At 55.2% G+C, this 22,406-nt stretch overlaps 1 protein-coding gene and 1 long non-coding RNA gene across 3 annotated transcripts in view; both read left to right on the top strand.

Moving 5' to 3' along the window:
• ZFYVE28 (zinc finger FYVE-type containing 28) overlaps positions 1-22,406 on the top strand; it is a 100,359-nt gene that overhangs the window by 73,169 nt on the left and 4,784 nt on the right. Inside the window, exons 9-10 of one of the 2 annotated variants that reach the window (XM_018049829.1) lie at positions 20,235-20,368; positions 21,820-21,936. In XM_018049829.1, coding sequence (XP_017905318.1) covers positions 20,235-20,368; positions 21,820-21,936 — 251 coding nt within the window. Of the gene's footprint in view, positions 1-20,234; positions 20,369-21,819; positions 22,404-22,406 lie in introns of those variants that run through there. The other variant, XM_018049828.1, reaches the window with a different exon arrangement.
• Positions 615-2,843, top strand: LOC108636242. Its single transcript, XR_001918226.1, has 2 exons — positions 615-986; positions 1,096-2,843. It is a non-coding gene; the product is annotated as an uncharacterized LOC108636242 (long non-coding RNA).

The following is a 22,406-nucleotide window of genomic DNA, read 5'->3' as shown; positions in this document are numbered from 1 at the left end:
GCATGTGCTGTGGTCCCTGCCTGGGTGTTGTGAGTGCTGTTGCTGCGACCGCGCTTGTGTGCAGTCGTGTGAGTCGGTTCTCTGGGTGTCCTCCGGAGTAGAGCCGGCGCCTCACACGGGCCCTCTACGCTCCAGGGTGCTGTCCCCAGCATCTTTCATAGCCTGGTCGTGTGGGAGGCTCCTGTTTCTCCACACCCTCACCGACATGTGTCATCTAAGATGTTTTTACCAGTTCTTTTGACCTTTCGGGCACATCCCTCTAGAAGATAGAGCCGAGCGACTGCTTCCGAGTCACTTGACGTCATTCTGTCTGTAAAGTCATGCTCCAAATCTTACCCACAATAGGTTAATTTGTTCAGTTTGGCATGAGACGTAGAGATATTCCCATTTGCATTTCACTTTATAATTATGTGAAATGTTTGCATGGTTCCCAGACAAATTTATAAAATAAGTTATACCCAGAGAAATCTGTTCCTCCTTATTCTCCCCCTGCTCTAAAGTTACCGTTTTCAAATTTTTTACAGCTTATAAAAAACAGAAGCAATGATGTATATACAGAGAGAGACATACACACACACACACACACAGATATAGACATACACACACAGACACACAGAGACATAGACACACACATGCACACACAGATAGTGTTTTCCCCTCCTGTTCTTTGGCAGAGGGCCTCATCCTTCCCACTGTGCTTTCCTGACCCTCTAGTCTGCAGGCCCATCCGTGACAGTTTCTAGAGACAGCCTCGTGGTCACTTTTGGCCACGTGGGACTGCACCGTGTGGCTGGATCACCGTGCAGTCAGGCCCTGCTGTTTCTAGTCTCGTTTCTACAGACGGCGCTGCAATGAACAGCTTCTGATGAGGCCCTTGTTTAGGGCCAAGCCTGGCCTCATCGTGTCCAGTGGGACAAATTATTGTCCACGACCCAGGGACAGTGTCCTCCCTTGGGGCCTCTGACTCAGTGGCCCAGAGCTGATCGGTGAGTGAATCGTTTTTTGCAAGGGTGATATGAAACCATCACAGATTCTTTGACACGACACACGGACCTTTCAGTTTCTGATTCCCCCCTTTTCTTGCTCTGTGTCTAGGTCTGGAATCCCCTCCTGTTTTCCTGACGTGTCCCATCCTGGACACTTCTCATTCACGCCTCCCGGCAGCTCCCAGACCTCCCCTGGCTTGGCGCAAACGTGGAATTCTGCCGAGCTGAGAAGAGGAACCTGCCTCCAGGGAGCCCTCGAGAGGCACTGCCATCTCCCAAGGAAGCGTTTCCTGCAGATGTTGGAGCCTGTGGGCCGCGGAGATAGGGGCCGGTGGGCAGGACCGTGGACAGCGACGCCCGGGTCCCTGTGCTGCGCCGGGAATTGAGTCAGCAGGTGGCGCCCATCCCCGCCGCGGGCGACCGGGCATATCATTCATTCATGTCACAGGCGGGCGGCTGGATGACTGAGCCAGCTGCGGGAGAGGTGGTCTGACCTCGTGGAGCGTGATCTGACTCGAGTGGTTGGGACAGAGACAGACAGACACAGGCGATCACCCTCTTGGCAGGATCACTAGACGTCAGATGCCGAGGTTGCTGGTGCCGCTTGGTGGTGGCAGTGCCGTCTGAGTGCAGCTCCTTGTGGACGGGCTCGTGTCTGCCGCGGGTGACCCCCTCCCCCCGGCAGAGGGAGAGACGGAGCCGCGAGGAGGCCGGCACCCCGCTTGGGTCCAGGGCGCCGGCCAGGGTCCCCTTGACCCACCTGAGCGAGAGCCCGTCAGCCCAGCGGTGTCCTCCTCCCTGGTCGTCCCTCGGCCGGGACGAGCCGTCGTCTCAGGTTGACCGTGAGGCCGGCTGGTCCACCAGGTGCCCCTGTGGCCCTGCCACGTGCGGCAGGACGAGTGACCTCGGGTGCGACCTCGGGTGCGGCCCCGTGTGCGAGTGAGGCGGTGCAGCCTCAGGCCGCTGTGCCACCTTCAAGCAGGGCTCCCTGAGCCACGGCCACCCCTCTGCTTTCAGGACCAAGCGCCCAGTGGCCGCCCGGAGCGTTGTCTGCCTCTCAAGCAGCCCCCGGCCTCTGGGTGGAAGGGCAGGGCTGCCGGGGAGCAGACACAGGCCCGCAGGTGGGTCCTGGAGCAAGGCCCAGGCCAGGAGGACCCCACACGACCCCCAGCCCACTCCACACAGGCCAGTTCCCCTGCTGCCCAGGGCAGGGGACGGTGCCCCTGGCACAGTCCTGGGCAGAGTGTTCCAGAGCCAAGTGTCTTTCAGCTCTTCTCTTTCTACGCCTTTTTCATACCCTTTCAGTGCTCAAAGATTAACCTTAGAACTCAGCACGTTTAAAAGCTTGCTATTCTCCATCTAGACGCACCTCCTCATCCAGAACCTTCCACATCCTCGAGCCAGCAGGAGAGCTCATTGTCTAGAAGATGGAAACTCGCCCTGACTCAGCTCTGCTCCATCTTTTCTGTGGACACTTCACTAAAGTGCGCTTACAGTCTTCTGACTCCTTGAAGGGGCTTCCCAAGTGGCTAAGGGGGCCAAGAGTCTGCCTGCAATGCGGGAGGCACAGGAGACTCAGACTGGATCCCCGAGAGGGCAGGACCCCCTGGAGGAGGCCGTGGCGGCCCACTGCAGTACTCTTGCCTGGAGAATCTCACGGACAGAAGAACCTGGTGGGCTGCCATCCACGGAGTGGCAGAGAGTCAGACACAACTGAAGCGACCAAGCACACACGCCTTCTTGAAAGAACATCGACTTTCTTGTTTCCGATTGTGATTGTGGCCCATTGTGGTTCATTGTAGAAGCTTATGGAAACATAAAAAAGAGTAAGAGCAGGAAATAAAAACCGTTCCAAATTGGATGATGAGCAGTTTTATTTTTTTCACTGAATATTATCTTATGATCATTGATCTGAAAAATTCATTAAAATGCAATATTCATAGAATTGTACTCTGTCATAAGGACACGTAAATTGTTTCCGTGTTTTATCCATGTGCGGTTAGCCTGTGGGCCCTCTCCCTAAGATCCTGCCTCTGCCTCTTGGAACCGGCCATTAGCCGTAGAGTCCCCCCCGCGAAGGCAGGGCTGCACCTCCCTTGGCGGTGACCGTGCCCCGCGGCGCAGCCAGGACCCCCAGGCTGCCTGGCTCTCTTGGGAGGCAGAGTGGAGTCGGACGCTCTGGTTCCTTCTCTCTGGTGGTCGTGTCCCTGCGTGCTTCCTCCTGTCTCTTCTGCAGAGTGACTTCCCGCTTTTTACCTGTTTGGAAGTTGGGCTTCCTTCTGGCTGGGGTCTTTGCTGCAGCTAGCTTTCCCCAGTTTGTTGCTTGCCCTTTGGCCTTATTTGTTGATGCCATTTAATACTAATTTTATGTATTTATTATTTATTTTGGCTGTGCTGGGCGTCTGCTGCTGCGCGGCCTTTTCTCTAGTTGCGGAGAGCGGGGACTGCTCTCCCACTGCGGTGCGAGAGCTTCTCCTTGCGAGGGCTCCTCCTGTTGCTGAGCACGGGCGCTGGGTCTCGCAGGCTTCGGTCGCGGTGACTCACAGGCTCAGTATCTGCGGTTTTAGAGCGCAGGCTCAGCAGCCGTGGCTCCCGGGCTCCAGAGCGCAGGCTCAGCAGCTGTGGGTCCAGAGCGCAGGCTCAGCAGCTGTGGGTCCAGAGCGCAGGCTCAGCAGCTGTGGTTTTAGAGCGCAGGCTCAGCAGCTGTGGGTCCAGAGCGCAGGCTCAGCAGCTGTGGTTTTAGAGCACAGGCTCAGCAGCTGTGGCTCCCGGGCTCCAGAGCGCAGGCTCAGTATCTGCGGTTTTAGAGCACAGGCTCAGCAGCTGGGGCTCCAGAGCGCAGGCTCAGCAGCTGTGGCTCACTGGCTTAGTTAGGCCAGAAGAAGATCCCACGTGGGATCTTCCCAAACCAGGGTTCCAAACCGTGTTTCCTGCATTGGCAGGTGGGCTCTTTACCACTGAGACATCAGGGAGGCCCTGTTGATGTCTTGATTTCTAGATCCTTTAGTTAAACTTATGAGCACTCTAGAGCTTCATGTCCTCCACCTCTCCATTCCTCTCCACCCCAAGGCTGGGGAACATTCCCCCCACGCCTCCCGGCTCTCTGGGTTTGCCTCTGCTCTCCTCTGAGTGGTGAGAGGCCCAGGCTGGTGTGTCTTCTGGGGCCATCTGCCCCCCCCGGAGAGGGTGGGGTGGTCGGGGCTGCCGCCGTCGTAATGCACAGACAGGCCTGCTGGGTGTGGGCCAAGGGCCGTGGCGCCCCCGGAAGCCCGGGTCTGCCCTGCGTCGCTCAGGCCCGTGGCTGTTGGTGTCCGTCCTCCCTGCTTGGGGCGTCCCTGGCGGCCCTTTGAGGTGGAGCGACGGGACTCCGGCAGGCAGGCCTCTGGCCACGTGCTCCTCCCTCGCTGTGTGCGCGGGTGGCCGAGGGTGGGCCCTGGGGTCGCCTCCCCCGGGGCCCTGTCGGCCCTTGGTGCTTCCTTGCGGACGGTGGTCCAGGGAGGGAGGTGCCCGTGGGCTGCTGGTCACCCGCCTCCCTGAGCCTCAGTTTCGCCATCTACAAACGGCTAATAGCAGTCCCCAGTGCGTGTGGCGCCGTGAGGAGGTGCCATAAGGGACCCATCCCTCGTCCCTCCCCGTCTCAGCGGCCTGGTTGCGTGTCTGCGTCGCTCTCTGCCGTCCTGTGTCTTCCCCCCGCTGGGCTCCTCGGGCCAGGTCCCTGGCTGCCAGCCGTCCTGACCGCCCTCCCCGTGCCCGCCCAGCCTCGCTGCTCCCTGGCCTCGCCTCCACTTCCTCTCACCCCCGAGCGTGGTGACAGCAGGACAGGGTGACCGACATGTCGCCCCAGCGTTTCTCCCGAGCAGACGGCTCTGCACCCCCACAGTGGGTGCCGTCTTCCTCTTTCCTGCGGCCTGGGTCCGGGTGGGGACCGCAGGGGCCTGGGGGTGCCCTGGGTCCACCCCTGAGCAGTGGTGACTGCAGAGAGGAGGCCGTACGCTGAGTACCCCGGAGCCACTGGCCGCTTCCCCACACAGAGGGGACTGCTGTGTGCCTGTCCCTGGGAGCCCTCCCCGAGGCCCACGGCTGCCCTTTTGACCTGCTGGGTCCACGCATCGCTGAAGCCCCTTTGCCTCCGGCAGAGGGAGTCATAGCCTCACATCAGGGCCACCGCTGTCCACTGGCCCCTGCGGCCTGGAAGGATGCGCTTCCTTCTCCAGCTTCCGGTGCTGGCCGTTGGGGCTGTGGGGGGCATGTCCTGCACCCAGGGTACAGGGCGGGTAGCCCAGGCTTGGCACGGTGGACACAGGGCCCAGCCTGGCCTGCCTGACTGCTCCATGAGCCGGGGCTCGGGGGCACGGCCTGGCCCTGCCCACCCCTTTGTGGAGGGGGGACCACCTCTGAGGTGTGGTGACAGGGTGGGCCCGGGTCTAACTCCAACCAGTCCTGGAGGCTGTGTGACTCTAGGTGCCCCCTGCCTGCCCACTGCCCGGTTCCCTCCCTCCCGGGCCTGCACATCACTGCCGCCGGGTCACAGAGCCGCTCTGGGGCTGGGTGGCAGGCCCAAGACTGGAACCCACGGTAGCTGTCCCCGCCGCCACACGGAGCCCCGGAGTCTCCCACCCACGTCCTGCCTCTGGAAGCAGAAACAAGAACGATCGAGCAGTTTAAAAACAGAGGAGAACCTGGAATTAATGAATTGAAAACCAGATTAGGCCTTGTGATGGTCATCGAATGAACTGTTCGCAAATGCAGGGACCCCGAGGAGGGGAGCCGGGGGGCGCTGGGAGACTGGGGCTGCCGCACATGCAGCAGGTGGGTAACTACTGGCAGCTGTGCAGCTCGGGGGCTCCAGCTCATGCGCTGCGGTGACCCGTCCTGAGTGGGAAGCGCCTGAGGGTGAGTGGACATACGTGTGCACGTGACTGACCCCCTTTGCTGTGCAGCGGAAGCCAGCACGAGGCAGTGACCCGGCGATGCTCCAACAAGAAACGTTTAAAAACCACTGGTTCCCAAGTGACGGGGCCTTGCTGGCCCACCTGGGGTGAGCGCGCGGAGCCAGGCTGAGTGGGCAGGGGGCCCGAGGGGCAGCGCTGGATGCAGGGGTCCCCGGGAGGGGCCTGTCCTTCTCCTAGACGGGGCCTCCCCAGTGTCTGGCTTTCTAACTAAATCGCAGCCAATGGCTCTGGGCCCGGAGGCAGACCTGGCCTGGGCCGTGGCCACCGTGGGGGGCCAGGGCTGAATCCAGGCCACCAGGACGGCTCCTGCCAGCGCTGGCCTGGGAGACCCCTGGGTTCATGCAAGGCTCCTCCCGCCAGCTGGCCGCCTCCTGGCGCCCCAGACCCTGATGGAGGGGCCCCAGGCAGAGCAGAGGGGCGAAGGAGGGCAGACGGGAGGGAGGGGGTGGGGGCCCCCAGGGGGCTTTGTAGGGCAGGTTGGGGGACAGGTCTTTTCCAAGAGGAAGCCTCAGCGTCAGAGGCACCTCCATGGAAGTGCAGTGGGGACACGGCCTGGTGCTTGACGTGGTTTCCAGCAGCTTTACTGAGATGCAACCGTCATTCGATTGACTGCGGCGCACGAGCGCCCACTGCTCGGCGTGGCCAGGCCCGTGGCCCAGCACTGCCCCGGGCTGCGGGGGCCGTCTCGTGCCCCGGGCTGCGGGGGCCGTCTCGTGGCAGTGGCGGTGGTGGTGTGCGTTTCCTCGAGGACGCGTGGTGCTGCGTCTTTCCGTGAGCTCGCCAGCCCCGGCCTGCGCTCTCTCGTGTTCTACGGTGAGCATCAGCGTGTGTTCTTTTGCTGTGCCTCTTAATTTGTTGTGTCCTTACTGAGTTTTGAGAGTTCTTTCTGTTCAGTTCAGTTTAGTCGCTCAGGCGTGTCCGACTCTTTGCAACCCCATGGACTGCAGCACATCAGGCTTCCCTGCCCTTCACCAACTCCTAGAATCTACTCAAACTCATGTCCATTGAGTCGGTGATGCCATCCAACCATCTCATCCTCTGTCGTCCCCTTCTCCTGCCTTCAATTTTTCCCAGCATCAGGGACTTTTCCAATGAGTCAGCTCATCTGGTGGCCAAAGTCTTGGAGCTTCAGCTTCAGCATCAGTCCTTCCAGTGAATATTCAGGACTGATTTCCTTTAGGATGGACTGGTTGGATCTCCTTGCAGTCCAAGGCACTCTCAAGAGTCTTCTCCAATACCACAGTTCAAAAGCATCAGTTCTTCGATGCTCAGACTTCTTTATGGTCCAACTCTCACATCCATACATGACCACTGGAAAAACCATAGCCTGGACTAGATGGACCTTTGTTGACAAAGTAATGTCTCTGCTTTCTAATATGCTGTCTAGATTGGTCATAACTTTCCTTCCAAGGGGTAAGCGTCTTTTAATTTCATGGCTGCAATCACCATCTGCAATGATTTTGGAGCCCCCCAAAATAAAGTCAGCCACTGTTTCCACTGTTTCCCCATCTATTTGCCATAAAGTGATGGGACCGGATGCCACAATCTTAGTTTTCTGAATGTTGAGCTTTAAGCCAACTTTTTCACTCTCTTCTTTCACTTTCATCAAGAGGCTTTTGAGTTCCTCTTCACTTTCTGCCATAGGGTGGTGTCATCTGCATATCTGAGGGTATTGATATTTCTCCTGGCAGTCTTGATTCCAACTTGTGCTTCTTCCAGCCCAGCGTTTCTTATGATGCACTCTGCATAGAAGTTAAATAAGAGGGTGACAATTGCTTGTATTGTTGGCTTCAATCTGCTGAAGTTTCGTTTAGGACTTTGCACTGATCGTGAGGGGTGCTCGGCAGCACTTTTCTTTTCTTGTGATGCTCTTTTAAGATTTGGGTATCAGAGTGATGCTGAGTTCATTGAATTCTCCACAAGATTTTGTGTGGAAGTGGTATTATTTCTGCCTTGAATATTAGGTAGAATTCACCAGTGATGCCATCTGGGGCCCCTGGGAGGGCCTGCTGGCCTTGTGAATGGGGGTGGCAGCCACGAGGGCCCGGGAGGGGAGGCCGTGGGGGGCGGAGGGCCCTGGGACCCCAGCGCGTGGGTCTGTGCTTGTGTTTGGCGGAGCACTGGCTTAGTCTCCAGTCCCGTGGGGCTCCAGTGGGAGGATTGCAGTTTGCCGTTGGTCTATCATAGGCCAGGCACAGTCCCCTGCGGGGCGCTATCCCTGGTCCTTGCCAGGGATTAGCAGTCATCTCCATTTTAAAGAAGAAAGCGATGAGGCCCGAAACCATCCAGCGAGAGACGGCATGTGAGCAGGCCCGCAGTGCGCTCGAGTGTGGTACTCGGAGGCCTCTGCCGTCCCGGGGGTCACGAGCACGTGCCATCGTGTGAGGCCCGAAACCATCCAGCGAGAGATGGCGTGTGAGCAGGCCCGCGGTGCGCTCAGGTGTGGCACTCGGAGGCCTCTGCTGACTCTGGGGTCACGAGAATGTGCCGTCGTGTGACCCTGGGGCCCACACCCACTGTGTCCATCAGCCACCCCGCTGGGTCCTGCCCGCCGCTCTCTGTGTGCGTGCGGCCATCCTGGCCCCTGCCCAGGGCCGAAGGGGCTGACCAGCCTCCCGGGGGGCTGGGGGCTCCGGTGGTGTGGGCCCCTGACTCCCCTCCCCGCCCCTGGACGGACAGACAGGTGCCCAGGGGCCGCTGCTGGCCGCAGGAAGGGGACGACGGCTCTGCTCGGTCAGTGGGCAGTCCAGCCGGACGACTTCCAGTGCTTTCCCACGACGATGGCCTCTCCTTAACGTGCGACACACCTGGGATTTCACTTTTTAAATCTTTTCGTGGAAAACTGAAAGATGAAAAAACTGAAAGTGAAAGATGAACAGGATTTATTTTCAAAGGAATACACAGAGAATGCACAAATAAATGACCACTTCTGAGAACCCGAGCTCTGGCGCAACGTTCTAGAAATGGGTTTGAGACCCTATGCGGAACCAGGTCTGGGTGCCGTCAGGGCTGGGATACGTCACTGGGGTCGCGGCCGGTCCTCAGAGGAGGTGAAAGTTAGGGCTTATTTGGGTGGAAAAGCTCACCATCCTGGACGGTGAGCCCTCGAGTCATCCTGTGCCCCGTGGTCTGTGCTCAGAACTGGAGGAAACAGGCTTGGTCTCCGGCACCTGCGCTTTCCTGGGGGGTCGTCACCGCAGTTCTGAGCGGCCCCCGCCCCCTCCTGGATCGGGGCCCCCAGGCTGGGTGGCTCCTCCGTCACCCCAGAGGACGCAGGGCCCAGGCCAGGGGGAGAGAGACCCCCGCAGGCGCCCTGTCTCTGAGTCACATGTCCGGCCTGCTCGCTTCTTTGGACGCGTCCAGAGGCTCGCAGGTTCGGCCGTGTGGTGTCACGGCTGGAGCAGCTCGCGTTGCTATTGGTTCTTCCAGGTGTGTTTTCTCGTATTCGGTAGACCCTTAGAACGTCAGGATGACAGCGTTCTGTTTCTGTCAAAGGCTCTTTGTTTTTTTCCCCTCTGACAGTGGAATCGGACACTTGCCGTGTGTCCCTGCCCAGGGCGCGCTTCGGGAGGTTTGCTGCAATGCCTTTGACTGTGCTTAGAGACACAGGCTGGACAAGGCGCTCAGGGTTCATGTGACTGTCTGGAATTGCACAATATCTTGCTACCAGAAAAACGATGCTTCCTAGTGATTCAAACCTCAGGGGAGCTGTGACCGGGGATCTGTGCTGCCCTCTGTAAAAGACAGCGGCGGGAAACGGCTGGAAGCCAGCTGGGCATCGGTAGAGCATCAGTACGCAAGGCGCCAGGGTTCCTACATCCTGGCGAGCGGGAGGACCTGACGCTGAGTGACTGTGCAGGCCGCGGCGATGGGAGTGCAGCCTCCCCGGGGCGGGGGGCGGGGAGCCCTTGGCTGGCCGGCGCCCCGCGCCTTCACCCTCGCCGCTCCCAGCTGCCATTCCTCTGCCTCGGGGGCTCTGGCCACGTCCCGCCTGCACCCTTCCTGCCCCCATCGCAGATGCGAACTGCTGGGCGCCCGCTGGCCTCTCAGCTCTGCCTTTAATGCGTTTGGCTCTAGACTGGGCTCTTGGGGCCCACACACAGGGCCTGATTCTTCCCTGGGACCCTCTTCCGTCCCCAGCCTGTCTGTCCAGCAGCTGCCTACAGAGGACCCGTGCCCTTCCAAAAGAGTGACCACCCTGGGCCGTGTTCCTGGTGTTCCTGGTCCCCAAATAATGCCCATCCGCTGGCCCCTGGGGAGCAGGCTGCCCCAGCCAGGCCCCAGGCTCAGCCCCCAGGTGTGGTCCCGGGCCCAGCCTCCACTGTTCTGTTCGCTTGCTCTCTGTGGCCCTTCCAAGCCTCACTGGGTTCCCTGTGGGCAGCACTTTATTGATTTTTCTGCCTCAGACCAATCTTTTTATGGAGCCTTCGGCTCTCTTTCCATTCACACACACACACTCACTCACGCACTCACTCACACGCACACACGCCCTACTCTGCAGAGCAGCTGGAGGGGGCGTGGGTTGGAGGCTGCAGTTGCGACCTGCCCCAGCCACCACCCACGGGCCAGCCTTGGCTTCAGTCTTCTGGGCGAGTTCACTGGCCTCCCTGTTTTGTTTATTTGGAGTCTGGGTGGGGTCTTCCTTGCAGCATGTGGCCTCCAGTTCCCTGAGCAGGGATTGAACCGGGGCCCTCTACACTGGGAGCGTGGAGTCTTAGCCGTGGACCCCCGGGGGAGTCCCAGACTTCACTGCTCTCTCAAGACATAAGATGAGCCCGGGCTTCACGGCTCTCAGAGCTCCGCCCATGCTCAGGGCCCCGCCCCGGGCTCCTTGCAGGTGAGCTGCGTACTGACCTACTGCTGCGGCACCTGGCTCAGAAAGGCTTCTCTGGGGCCCCAGAGGGTGCTGTCCCTCCACTAAGACACAACCTCTGGGCCTCAGGAGGGCTGCGGCGGCACCTGCTGCAGGCGCGTCCTCCCCTCAGCCTAAGCGCGTCTTCTGCTCCCAGAAGTAGTGCTTGATCTTAGAAGCACTTTGGGAAAATACCAACTTATTCATAGTCGTGCTGCTCAGATAAAGGTAATAGTAATGCTTTGGGTTGACTATATTTTGCAATACCTCATTTATGTGCGCGTGATGGCTCTAATTTTTAAAATGCTATCTTTTTATTGACTGTTTCAGCATTTCCAGCATCATTAACTATCCTTCCTGGACACCTCTGACCTAATTTACTGAATCAACCCACTGTTGATGGGCCTCTAGCTTGAGCTATTTCTTGAACATGCCTTTGCTAAATGATTACAAGGAAAACATCTTTTTATTCTTTTTAAAGTGCACAATTCAGTGGTTTTTAGCGCATTCGCAGAGTTGGCAAACGCCACCACTGTCCAGTCTCAGAACGTTTTCATCACCCCATAAGGAAACCCCACATACTCCCCCAGTAAGACCTCTTCAGTCGGTGGCAACCATTAACCTACTTTATGTCTCCATGGCTTTGCCGAGACTTTTCTAGACTTTTCAAAGAAATGAAATCATACAACAAGTGGCCTTTGTAACCGGCTTCGGTCACAGCTCAGTGTTTTCCAGGTTCGTCTACGTCGTAGCACCTGACGGCCCTTCATTCCTTTCTGTGGCCAAACATTAATTCCTTTGCACGGCTGGACTACGTTTTGTTGATCTGTTTATCAGCTGGCCGACATTTGAGTTGCTTCCATTGTTAGGCTAGTATGTGTGAACATCCGTGTATAAATGCTTGTGTGAATCTATGCTTCAGTTCTCCTGGGTAGCCACCTTGAAGTGGAATTGTTGGGTCATTCAGCCCGGGGAACTGCTGACCTGTTTTCCAGAGTGCCTGCAACATTTTAGGTTGTCTCCAGGAATGCACGAGGGCTCCAATTTCTCCAGATCTTCACCCACACTTTTTTCTGTTTTCTTTTAAAATTATTATAGTCATCACGATGGGTATGAAATGGCACATTATTGTTTTAATTTGCATTTCCCAAATGACTAATGACATTGAGCATCTTTTCATATGTTTACTGGCCATTTATATAGTTTTCTTTGGAAACATGTCTTTTCAGATACATTGCCCATTCTTTAGTTGGGTGATTTATCTTCTTCTTCTGTTGAGTTGTAAGAGTCCTTTCTATATTCCAGGAACTTATGCACTCTTGACAGACACATGCTTTGAAAAAGTGTTCTTGCCATTCTGTAGAGTTTTCCACTATCTTGATGATATCTTTTGAAGCACAGAAACTTTTAATTTTAATTTTGGGGTGAATCTATGTTTCAGTTCTCCCGGGTTGATACTCAGAGTGGGATTGCCGGGCCACACCTCACAAGGAACTGTTCATATTTGTCTTCCGTTGCTATGGTTTTCATGTCACACCTAAGAAATTATTGCCTAATCCAAGACCACAAAGATTCATGTTTTGCTGTAAAAGTTTTAGCTCTTACATATAGTCTTTGATCTATTTGAGCCAATTTTTGTATGTGGTGTAACGTAAAACTTCATTATTTTGCATGTGGAAATGCAGTTTTTCCAGCACCACTAAAATTTTCTATTGAGGTACAGTTGATTGACAATATTCTATTGGCTTCAGGCGTATAACATAGCCTTTCAGCATTTGTATAGGTGATTGACAATATTCTATTGGCTTCAGGCGTATGACATAGCCTTTCAGCATCTGTATAGGTGATTGACAATATTCTATTGGCTTCAGGCATATAACATAGCATTTCAGCATTTGTATAGGTGATTGACAATATTCTATTGGCTTCAGGCGTATGACATAGCCTTACAGCATCTGTATAGGTGGTCCTCCATTTAGACTTGTTATGAGATGCTGGCCGTGTCCCCTGTGCTGTGCGATACACCCTTGCGGCTCGTTTATCTTCCGTTTAGCAGTCTGTGCCTCTTGACCCGCTGCCCCATCTCACCCCCGTCTCACCCCCGTCTCACCCCTTCCCATCTCCCTCCCCCCGCTGGTGGCCGCTGGCTCGCTCTCTGCACCCAGGACTCTGCTCCTGTTCTGTGCTGTCCATGTGTGTGTGGAGTTCTTTGGGTCCTGCACCGTCGCTGCATATTCACGCATTCTCGTGGCGTAACGCCTGCCCGGTCATCCGTGCCGCTGGAACTGACACGATTTCATTCTGTTTTCGTGGCTGAGTGGCATTTCGCTTTCTATCTGCTTTGCATCTTCTTTGTCCATTCAGCTGTTGGTGCGCACCTCCGTTGCTTCCGCATCTTGGCTGTTCTAAGTGATGCTGCTGCGAACACTGGACTGCGTGATTCTTTTCTGATAAGTGTTTCCAGATTCTTCAGGTGTATACCCAGGGGTAGAACTGATGGAGCCTATGGTTGTTCTGGTTTCCATGTTGCGAGGAACCTCCATGCCGCTTTCCACAGTGGTTGTACCAAGTTACACTCCCATCAGCAGTCTAGGAGGGCTCGCTTTTCTTCCCATCCTTGGCAACACTTGTTATTTGGGGTCTTTCTCATGATGGCCATTCTGACAGGTGGGAGGTGGTATCTTTGGTTTTGATTTTCATTTCTCTGATGATTAGCAACATCGAGCATCTTTCCGTGTGCTTTTCATCTGTATGTTTTCAGGAAAACATCTGTTAAAATCTTCAGTCCATTTCCTGGGGTTTCCTTGTTGGCTCAGTGCTAAAGAATCCACCTGCTAGTGCAGGAGACCTGGGTTTGATCCCTGGGTCAGGAAGATCCCCCTCTTGCCCAGGAAATCCCATGGACAGAGGAGCCTGGCAGGCTATAGTCCATGGGGTTGCAAAATAGTCAGACACAATTTAACAACTAAACGACAGCAATTTCTGATCCATTTTCTAATCCAGTTGTTTATTTTTTTACATTGCATTGTATGAGCTGTTTATATATTTTGGATACTAACACCTTATCAGCTGTATCATTTGCAAATATTTTCGCCCATTCAGTTGGTTATCTTTTCATCTTGTTAGTGGTTTCATTTGCTGTGCAAAAGCTTTTAGGTTAAGTTGGTCCTGTTTATTTTTGCTTTTCTCTCCCTTGCCTTGGGTTTTGGTGGTCATTCAGGCATGTCTGACTCTTTGCAACCCCCTGGACTGCAGCATGCCAGGATTCTCTGTCTTCTACCGTCTCCTGGAGTTCACTCAAATTCATGTCCATTGAGTCAGTGATGCTATCTAACCATCAACGGATCCAAAAACTATTGCTACAGCTTATGTCAAGAAGTGTTCTGCTGATGTTTTCTTCTAGAAGTTTTTTAGTTTCCAGTCTTACAATTGGGTCTTTAATCGATTTTGAGTTTATTTTTGTGTATTGTGTGAAAAAAATGTTCTATTAATAATTTCACTTCTTTATATGTAGCTTCCATTTTCCCCAGCACCACTTAGCGTAGAGACAGTCTTTTCTCCATCTCAGAACCATCTTTTGAAAAGGCCATTCTTTCCTTACTGGGTGACCTTGACAGCCTTTGGGAAGATCAGTCGGCCGCAAACTCCTGGGTTCATTTCTGGCCTTGCAGTTTTACTCTGTTCTCATGGTTCCCATGCCAGTGCCGGCCTTGTTCCCTGTTGTTAAATTACACGTCATGTGAGTCCTCCCACTTTGCTTTTTTTCTTTTTCAAGATTGTTTCAGCTGTTCTGAGTCACTGCATTTCTGTATGAATTTTGCGATCAGCTTGTCAATTTCTGCATGGAAAAGGAAATTTTTTTTATATTTTGATATGGATTCCATTGAACATATAGACCAGTATTGGGAGTATTGCCATGTTAATGATATTAAGTCCTCAACCATGAACATAAGCTGTGTTTCCATTTATTTAGGTCTAATTTATTTCAATGATGTTTCATTGTTGTCCATAACTCTTATGGAAAAATGCATCAATAACCTCAGATATGCAGGTGACACCACCCTTGTGTCAGAAAGCGAAGAGGAACTGAAGAGCCCCTTGAAGAAGGTGAAAGAGGAGAGTGAAAAAGCTGGCTTAAAACTCAACATTCTAAAAACTAAGATCATGGTGTCTGGTCCTATCACTTCATGGCAAATAGATGGGGAACCAATGGAAACAGTGGCAGGCTATTTTCTTGGGCTCAAAAATCACTGTAGATGGTGAGTGCTGCCATGAAATTAAGATGCTTGTTTCTTGAAAGAAAAGCTATGACAAACCTAGACAGCTTATTAAAAGGCAGATAAATCACTTTGCCAGCAAATATCCATGTAGTCAAAGCTATGGTCTTTCTAGTAGTCACGTATGGATGTGAGAGTTGGACTATAAAGAAAGCTGGGCACCACAGAATTGTTTCTTTTGAGCTGTGGTGTTGGAGAAGACTCTTGAGAGTCCCTTGGACTGCAAGGAGATAAACCAGTCAATCCTAAAGGAAATCAGTCCTGAATATTCATTGGAAGGACTGATACTGAAGCTCTAATACTTTGGCCACCTTATGTGAAGAGACAACTATTGGAAAAGACCCTGATGCTGGGAGAGATTGAGGGTAGGAGGAGAAGGGGACGACAGAGGATGAGATGGTTGGACAGTATCACCGACTCAATGGACATGGGTTTGAGTGAACTTTGGAAGACAGTGAAGGTCAGGGAAGCCAGGCGTGCTGCCATCCATGGGGTCACAAAAGTCAGACATGATTTAGGGACTGAGCAACAAAGGGTGACCTGAATGGTGCTGATATATGATATCTGTATAGTGTGTGTGTGTGCATGTGTGCATGTGTGTGCACGTGTGTGCACGTGTGTGCATGTACGTGTGTGCACGTGTGCGTGAGTGCGCGTGCGTGTGTGCCTGTGTGCGTGTGTGCCTGTGCGCGTGTGAGTGTGCATGCGTGTGTGCATGTGTGTGTGTGTGTGTGCGTGTGTGTGTGCGTGTGTGTGTGTGCCCATGTGTACTCAGTCAGTCAGTCGTGTCCGACTCTTTGTGACTCCATGAACTGTAGCCCGCCAGGCTCCTCTGTCCATGGGATTATCCCAGTAAGAGTATTAGAATGGATTGCCATGCCATCCTCCAGGGGATCTTCCCAACCCAGGGATCGAACCCCGTCTCCTGCACTGCAGGCGGATTATTTACCGTCTGAGCCACCTGGGAAGCCCTATATATATATAAATAAATATAGTATATATTAATAAAGCTGTTACTGTTAAAGACCCAATTATATTAAGATATGGTAGCAAATAAAAAAAAATCTTACTTGCATTTGCTTCAAGAAGATTTAAATATTTGGAATAAATGTAAGAAAAAAAAATACAAGAGTTACAGTCAGTTCAGTCACTCAGTTGTGTCCGACTCTTTGCAGCTCCATGGACTACAGGACACCAGGTTTCCCTGTCCATCACCAATGCCTGGAGCTTGCTCAAACTCGTGTCCATCAAGTCGGTGATGCCATCCAACCATCTCATCCTCTGTCGTCCCCTTCTCCTACTGCCTTCAATCTTTCCCGCCATCAGGGTCTTTTCTAGGGAGTCAGTTCTTCCCATCAAGTGGCCAAAGTCTTGGAGCTTCAGCTTCAGCATCAGTCCTTTCAATGAATATTCAGGGCTGATTTCCTTCAGGATTGACTGGTTGGATCTCCTTGCAGTCCAAGGAACTCTTAAGGCTTCTCCAATATCACAGTTCAAAAGCATTAATTCTTCGGTGCTCAGCTTTCTCTATAATCCAACTCTTACATCCATACATGACTACTGGGAAAACCATAGCTTTGACTAGATGGACCTTTGTCGGTAAAGTAATATCTCTGCTTTTAATATGTTGTCTAGATTTGACATAGCTTTTCTTTCAAGAAACAAGCGTCTTTTAATTTCATGGCAGCAGTCACCATCTGCAGTGATTCTGGAGCCCAAGAAAATAAAGTCCGTCACTGTTTCCATTGGTTCCCCATCTATTTGCCATGAAGTGATGGGACTGGATGCCATGATCTTCGTTTTCTGAATGTTGAGTTTTAAGCCAATTTTTCACTCTCCTCTTTCACTTTCATCAAGAGGCTCTTTCATTTTTCTTTGCTTTCTGCCATAAGGGTGGTGTCATCTGCATATCTGAGGTTATTGATATTTCTCCCGGCAACCTTAATTCCAGCTTGTGCTTCTTCCAGCCCAGCATTTCGCGTGATGTATTTTGCATATAAGTTAGATAAGCAGGGTGACAATATACAGCCTTGACGTACTCCTTTCCCAATTTGGAACCAGTCTGTTGTTCCATGTCCAGTTCCAACTGTTGCTTCTTGAGCTGCATACAGGTTTCACAGAAGACAGGTAAGGTGGTCTGGTATTCCCATCTCTTGAAGAATTTTCCACAATTTTGATCTGCATAGTCAAAGGCTTTAGTGTAGTCAATGAAGCAGAAGTAGATGTTTTTCTGGAATTCTCTTCCCTTTTCTATGATCCAACAGATGTTGACAATTTGATCTCTGGTTCCTTTGCCTTTTCTAAATCCGGCTTGAACATCTGGAAGTTCTTGGTTCATGTACTGCTGAAGCCTGGCTTGAAGGATTTTGAGCATTACCTTGCTAGCATATGAAATGAGTTCATAACTCTTGCTGTACATCTGAAACTAACACAACATTGTAAATAAACTATGCTTCATTTTTTAAGTATTAAAAATATATACTATAAAAGTGTACAATTTGATGTAATTCTTAACCTGTTGTGTTGATGCCAAATCCAGCAATGCTATTGGCCATTTAGACTTCAGTTCCTTTTCCTTTGCTTTCCCCTGTCCTAAATCTCTTTTCCTCTACTTTTTAATTTTGGCAAAATACATATAACACAAAATTTACTATTTTGACAGTATTTAAGTGTACAATTCAGTGACAATATGCACGCTCACAATCTTGTATGACCATCACCACTTTTTCCAGAAGTCTTTCATCATCCCAAACTGGAACTCTGTCCCCACTGAACCTGTCCTGCCCTGCCCCCTGGCACCCACCGTTCTGTCTCTGTGGACTTGACTCCTGTAGGGACCTCGTGTAAGTGTCCTTTTGTGACTGGCTTATTTCACTTAGCATAATGTCCTAAAGGTTCATCAGAATTTTATTACTTTTTAAAGCTGAATAATGTCCCCCGTGTGGCTGGGCCGCATTTTGTTTGCCCAGCATCTGTTGATGGGCGCTCAGGTTTTACACCTTTTGGCTCTCGCGAATAGTGCTGCTGTGCATGTTCGTGTGTAAGCATCTGTTTGGGTTCCTGCTTTCAGATCTGGGTGAGGCTGCAAGCTGAGCCGGGGGGTGTTGGCGGACGTGGACCCTGGACAGTGACGCTCACCCCATTTCCTTACTCAGCTCCCAGGGAGGGCACAGCCAGGCTCACACCCTCAAGTGGAAAGCCAGGGGCTTCGTCTCGGGGACGAGGCAGGCAGTCTGGGCAGGGAGGGCTCTCGGTCATCACGAGGGTCTTAGCAGAGCAGGGCGCCAGCCTCTCCGGCACCTCCCGTCACTCCTCCATGCTCTGGAGAAGCATGACGCACTCAGAGACGGATGTTCCCGTTGCCCGAGTGTGCCAGTCAAACGCACCCCTATTTGTCTGGGGAGGAGACCCCGAGAAGCCAGTCTGGGCCCCTTCCCCTGGCCCCCTGCACTGAACTCCCAGGCGCATCCTGTCTCCGAGCTTCCTGGTGGTTGGATGCCAAGAGAGGTGCCCCTTAGTAAGACACCATTTGGCTGTGCACCCATCTCTGCCGTTTGTAGGGGGGGACGCCCACGTCCACGAGGGGCCACGGCCGCTCTCCCATCGCTCAGGCAGGCCGTGGCCTGACGCAGTCGCAGTGGGCCATCCTCCGTGGCTGCTGGATTTTGCTGGAACTTCCAGAGCCGCCCCGCAGATGCTGCCATGTGGGCAGTTGCCCAGGGTGGACTCTCAGGCCCTGGCTGACCTCGGGCTGGGGGTTGTCAGCTCCACGGTATGGCTTCGGGGCCTCTCCCCATGGTCACTGGCCGGTTCACTCCCAGCAGCCACGCAGGGGCCCCCTGCCTCACCCACCAGGGCCTCTCTCTGACATTGGGATCCCGTGCATTTGAAGCCGGCCTCCAGCCTGAGAAACCCCAAGTTCCCCGCAGAAAAGCGAAAGCGGAGATACTGCAGGCCCCCGAAGGCAATTGTTAAAAAATTATAGTGAATATTTTTGGATAGATCAAAGATTTCGCATCCATGAAACCAGAGAGCAGGAAATGAATTCGGTAGTAGTGGACCCGATCAAACTTTTTGGCCAACCCAATAAAAACTTAGTAGCAAAAATGTCAAGGGGAAAACTGGGGTCGGGGGGAAAGGAGGAAATTTCCCAGAAAGCAGGAAAAACTGACAGGGGTGAAGGTGAGAGGGACATTATTTTAAGGACTGGAAGGCCAGCTCATGCACCCCCTGCAGCCGGGCGAATGGACACCCGGACAGTCCAGCCTCAGCTGCGGCCGCTACTTGGGGCCTCGGGGTGACCCCTGAACAACAGAGCTAACAGCGCCTGCGGCAGGGCCCCTGGGCTGGGGCTGGGACGTGCACGGGGGCCGGAGGGCTTGTCTAAGTTGGAGACCCGAGATCTGAACCTGGAGGGGCTACGCTCCCTCTGGAGGCTCTGGGAGGGGGTCCTTCCGGCATCTTCCAGCCTCCGGTGGCTCTCGGAGTCCCCTGGCTTGTGACCTCGTCTCCACGATCTCGTGTTGTGGTCATTGGTCCTCCCCGCCCCCTCCTACTAAGACTCCTCGCCTCGGGTTAGGGCCACCAGAGAAGCCAGGACGTCCTCTCCAGGTCCTTGGCTTGGGGCTTCCCTCGTGGGCCGGCGGTTAAGAATCCGCCTGGCAGTACAAGGGACACTGATTGGATCCCTGATCTGGGAAGGGCCCCCACGCCGAGGAACAAGTGAGCCCGTGACCCATGACTCCTGAGTCTGTGCTCCGGAGCCTGGGAGCCACGACTGCTGAAGCCGGAGGTCCCAGAGCTCACGTTGCACAAAGGACGCCCGCCCACGGCCACTAGAGCGCGGCCCTCAGCACAGCTGGAGAAAAGCCCGCCCGCACCCAAGGCCCAGCACAGCCGCAGAAATGAGAACCCTTACCTCGACTGCAAAGACCTTTTTCCAACTAAGGTCCCGCGGGGTTCCAGGTTCGGGCGTGGACAAATGTTTTGGGGCCCGCCAGCCCCTGCAGAGGGTGTGAGTGGGGTGAGGACGCTTCCATAGGACGAACTCAGCCACCGGTGTTGGACCTGGGGCTCACCCAGGTGCGGGGTGGGGGGCCCTCCAGGCAGAAGTCTTGTCCCCCCTTGCTTCCTGCAGCCAAGCCCCTGTGTTCCCTTCTCTGTGCAGCGGCTCTACGGCTGATCCCTGCTCCCCAGACACGAGCAGCCCCGAGTCGGCGCCCATGGCTGTCAGAGAGAAGATGCGCTCCCGGTTCCACGGCAGCCACGACCTGGTCCACCGCCTGTTTGTCTGCATCTCAGGTGCCCCGTCGGGCCCCGGGGTGGGCACGAGCTTGGGGGTACACAGGGTTGGGCCCCAGGCTGGGCATGGGCTCGGGGGTACACGGGGGGTGGGCAGGCTGCAGGCAGTGGCTGGCACGCTGCAGGAGTCTCCCCAGGAAGGTTCGGGTGCGGGCCCTGCCCGGGGTCCCTCACCACGTCACTTCCTTGCCCCGAGCTCCGAGAGGAGCCCAGCCAAGAGGTGGGCGTCGTGTGTCCGCAGGTCCTCCTTGGTGTGGGGGTGGGAGCCCAGGCCGGGCCCCAGGGCCCTGGCCACCCACCCGCGAGGTCCTGTTCAATCTGATGTCCTGACTGATCCTGTTTCCTTCTGTCCCCTGAGTGAGGGGGCAGATGACTGCTTCATCTCCTCAGATTCAGAGGGGCATGAGCGCGGCGTCTTTTTCGCTGTCTCCCTCAGTTTGTGCATTGTGAGCTGGTGCAGGCATGTGGTTTGGAAGCGTGGCTGTGCGGTGGGGTCTCGCTCCCCGCCGCCGGCCTGCCTGCCTGCCACCCCCTTCTCCGGGGGAGGCTCAGCCAGTGCCCCTCCTGCAGCCTTGTCCCCCACCTGGCCCATCCTCTGGCCCCAGGCCGTGGGGTGGAGCAGCGGGGGCGCAGCCTGTGGATTGGCAGGCGCTGCAGAGTCGGGGTCCCGGTCTCGGGGTGTGACTCTGCACTGTCCAGGGCCCCAGGCAGGGCCCCCACCCAGGCCAGGCTCAGGGGTGGCTCTGAGCTTCCATTTGAACATCTGGCAGAACCCGCTGCAAATCCACGGGTCTGTCTTGCGGTCTGGGGAGCAGCAGGCCCAGCAGGTGCCCAGCAGGGCTGCTGACACAGCAGGAACCCTCCAGAACCGCTGGCCACAGCGTCGGCGCGGTGACAGGCCCCGGGCCCTGGGGGGTGGGGGTCAGGTGCAGTCACCCCCTGGCCTTGCTGTGAACGAAGCCCCACCTGCCCTCGAAGAGCTTTTCACTGAGGAGGGCTGAGCCCACCTGACTGAGGGATGAGGAAACCTCGGCCCGTGAGGGTGGGGGCAGCCCCAAGGGCCCCCTGTCTGGGCAGGTCCCCAGAAGGGCTGGCCGAGGTGGCCATGATGGGGAAGGAGCTGCCACGGGGGTAGGCACACTTGGGGGCGTGGAGTCGTCCCTCAGTGAGGAGCCAGAGCCCTTTGGTGGCCGTGGCTGAGACCCCCAGCACAAAAGCATGAATGGGACTAACTGCTGCCTGGGGTGGGGGGCCCTGCGGGGTCGTGGGCCCGTCCCCTCCTTCCCTTGCCTCCTGAACTTGGCTTCTGCCAGAGGGACCCTTGGGCGGGGGGGGAGTAGGGGGCCGCTTCCCACCCCGGCTCATCCAAGGACGAGCTGGTCCCTGGCCCTGAGCCGCAGCGGCTCAGCAGCCAGCAGGCGCCTCCCCTGCCCTCCCCGCGTCCCCCGCAGGTGTGGCCGACCAGCTGCAGACCAACTACGCCAGCGACCTGAGGAGCATCCTGAAGACCCTCTTTCAGGTCATGGCCACCAAGCCAGAGACGGACGACAAGGAAAAGCTGAAGAAGGGTGAGTGCCGGCCAGGCTCGGAGGCGTGCCACCCCCACCCGGGGATGCCTCGGAAACCTGCTCTCCCGGGCCACCTAGCTTCTTGTATGACCACACCCCGCGGCGGAAGCCCCCAGCCAAGCCAGGCTGTCCGCTGTGGGGTGGAGGGCACACCTCGCAGGCCCCCCGAGGCCACTGCCAGGAGCAGCAGCAGCGATCGCGTAGCACGCTGGCTGGGCCGCCCAACGGCGAGGACGGTTGAGGAGGCGCGGTGCCCTTCCTTGGACAGACGGGACCCAGTGGTCCACAGTCGCTTCTGCAGAATTCTGTCTGTCAGAGCAACCAGACGCCAGCCCACAGTCCTGGAGGGGACACGGGTCCCACTGCTCCAGGAGGAAGTGGCCCTTTGTGACCTGCCTCATACCCGAGTGTGCACTCACTGAAGCGTGCGCGCGTGCGCGCGCACACACACACACACACACACACACACA

The sequence above is a fragment of the Capra hircus genome, chromosome 6 (genome assembly GCF_001704415.2).
Source record: "Capra hircus breed San Clemente chromosome 6, ASM170441v1, whole genome shotgun sequence".
In the NCBI taxonomy this organism is placed as follows: domain Eukaryota; kingdom Metazoa; phylum Chordata; class Mammalia; order Artiodactyla; family Bovidae; genus Capra; species Capra hircus.
Note: the sequence above shows the minus strand (reverse complement) of the source record. Positions and strands in the feature narration are given on the sequence as shown.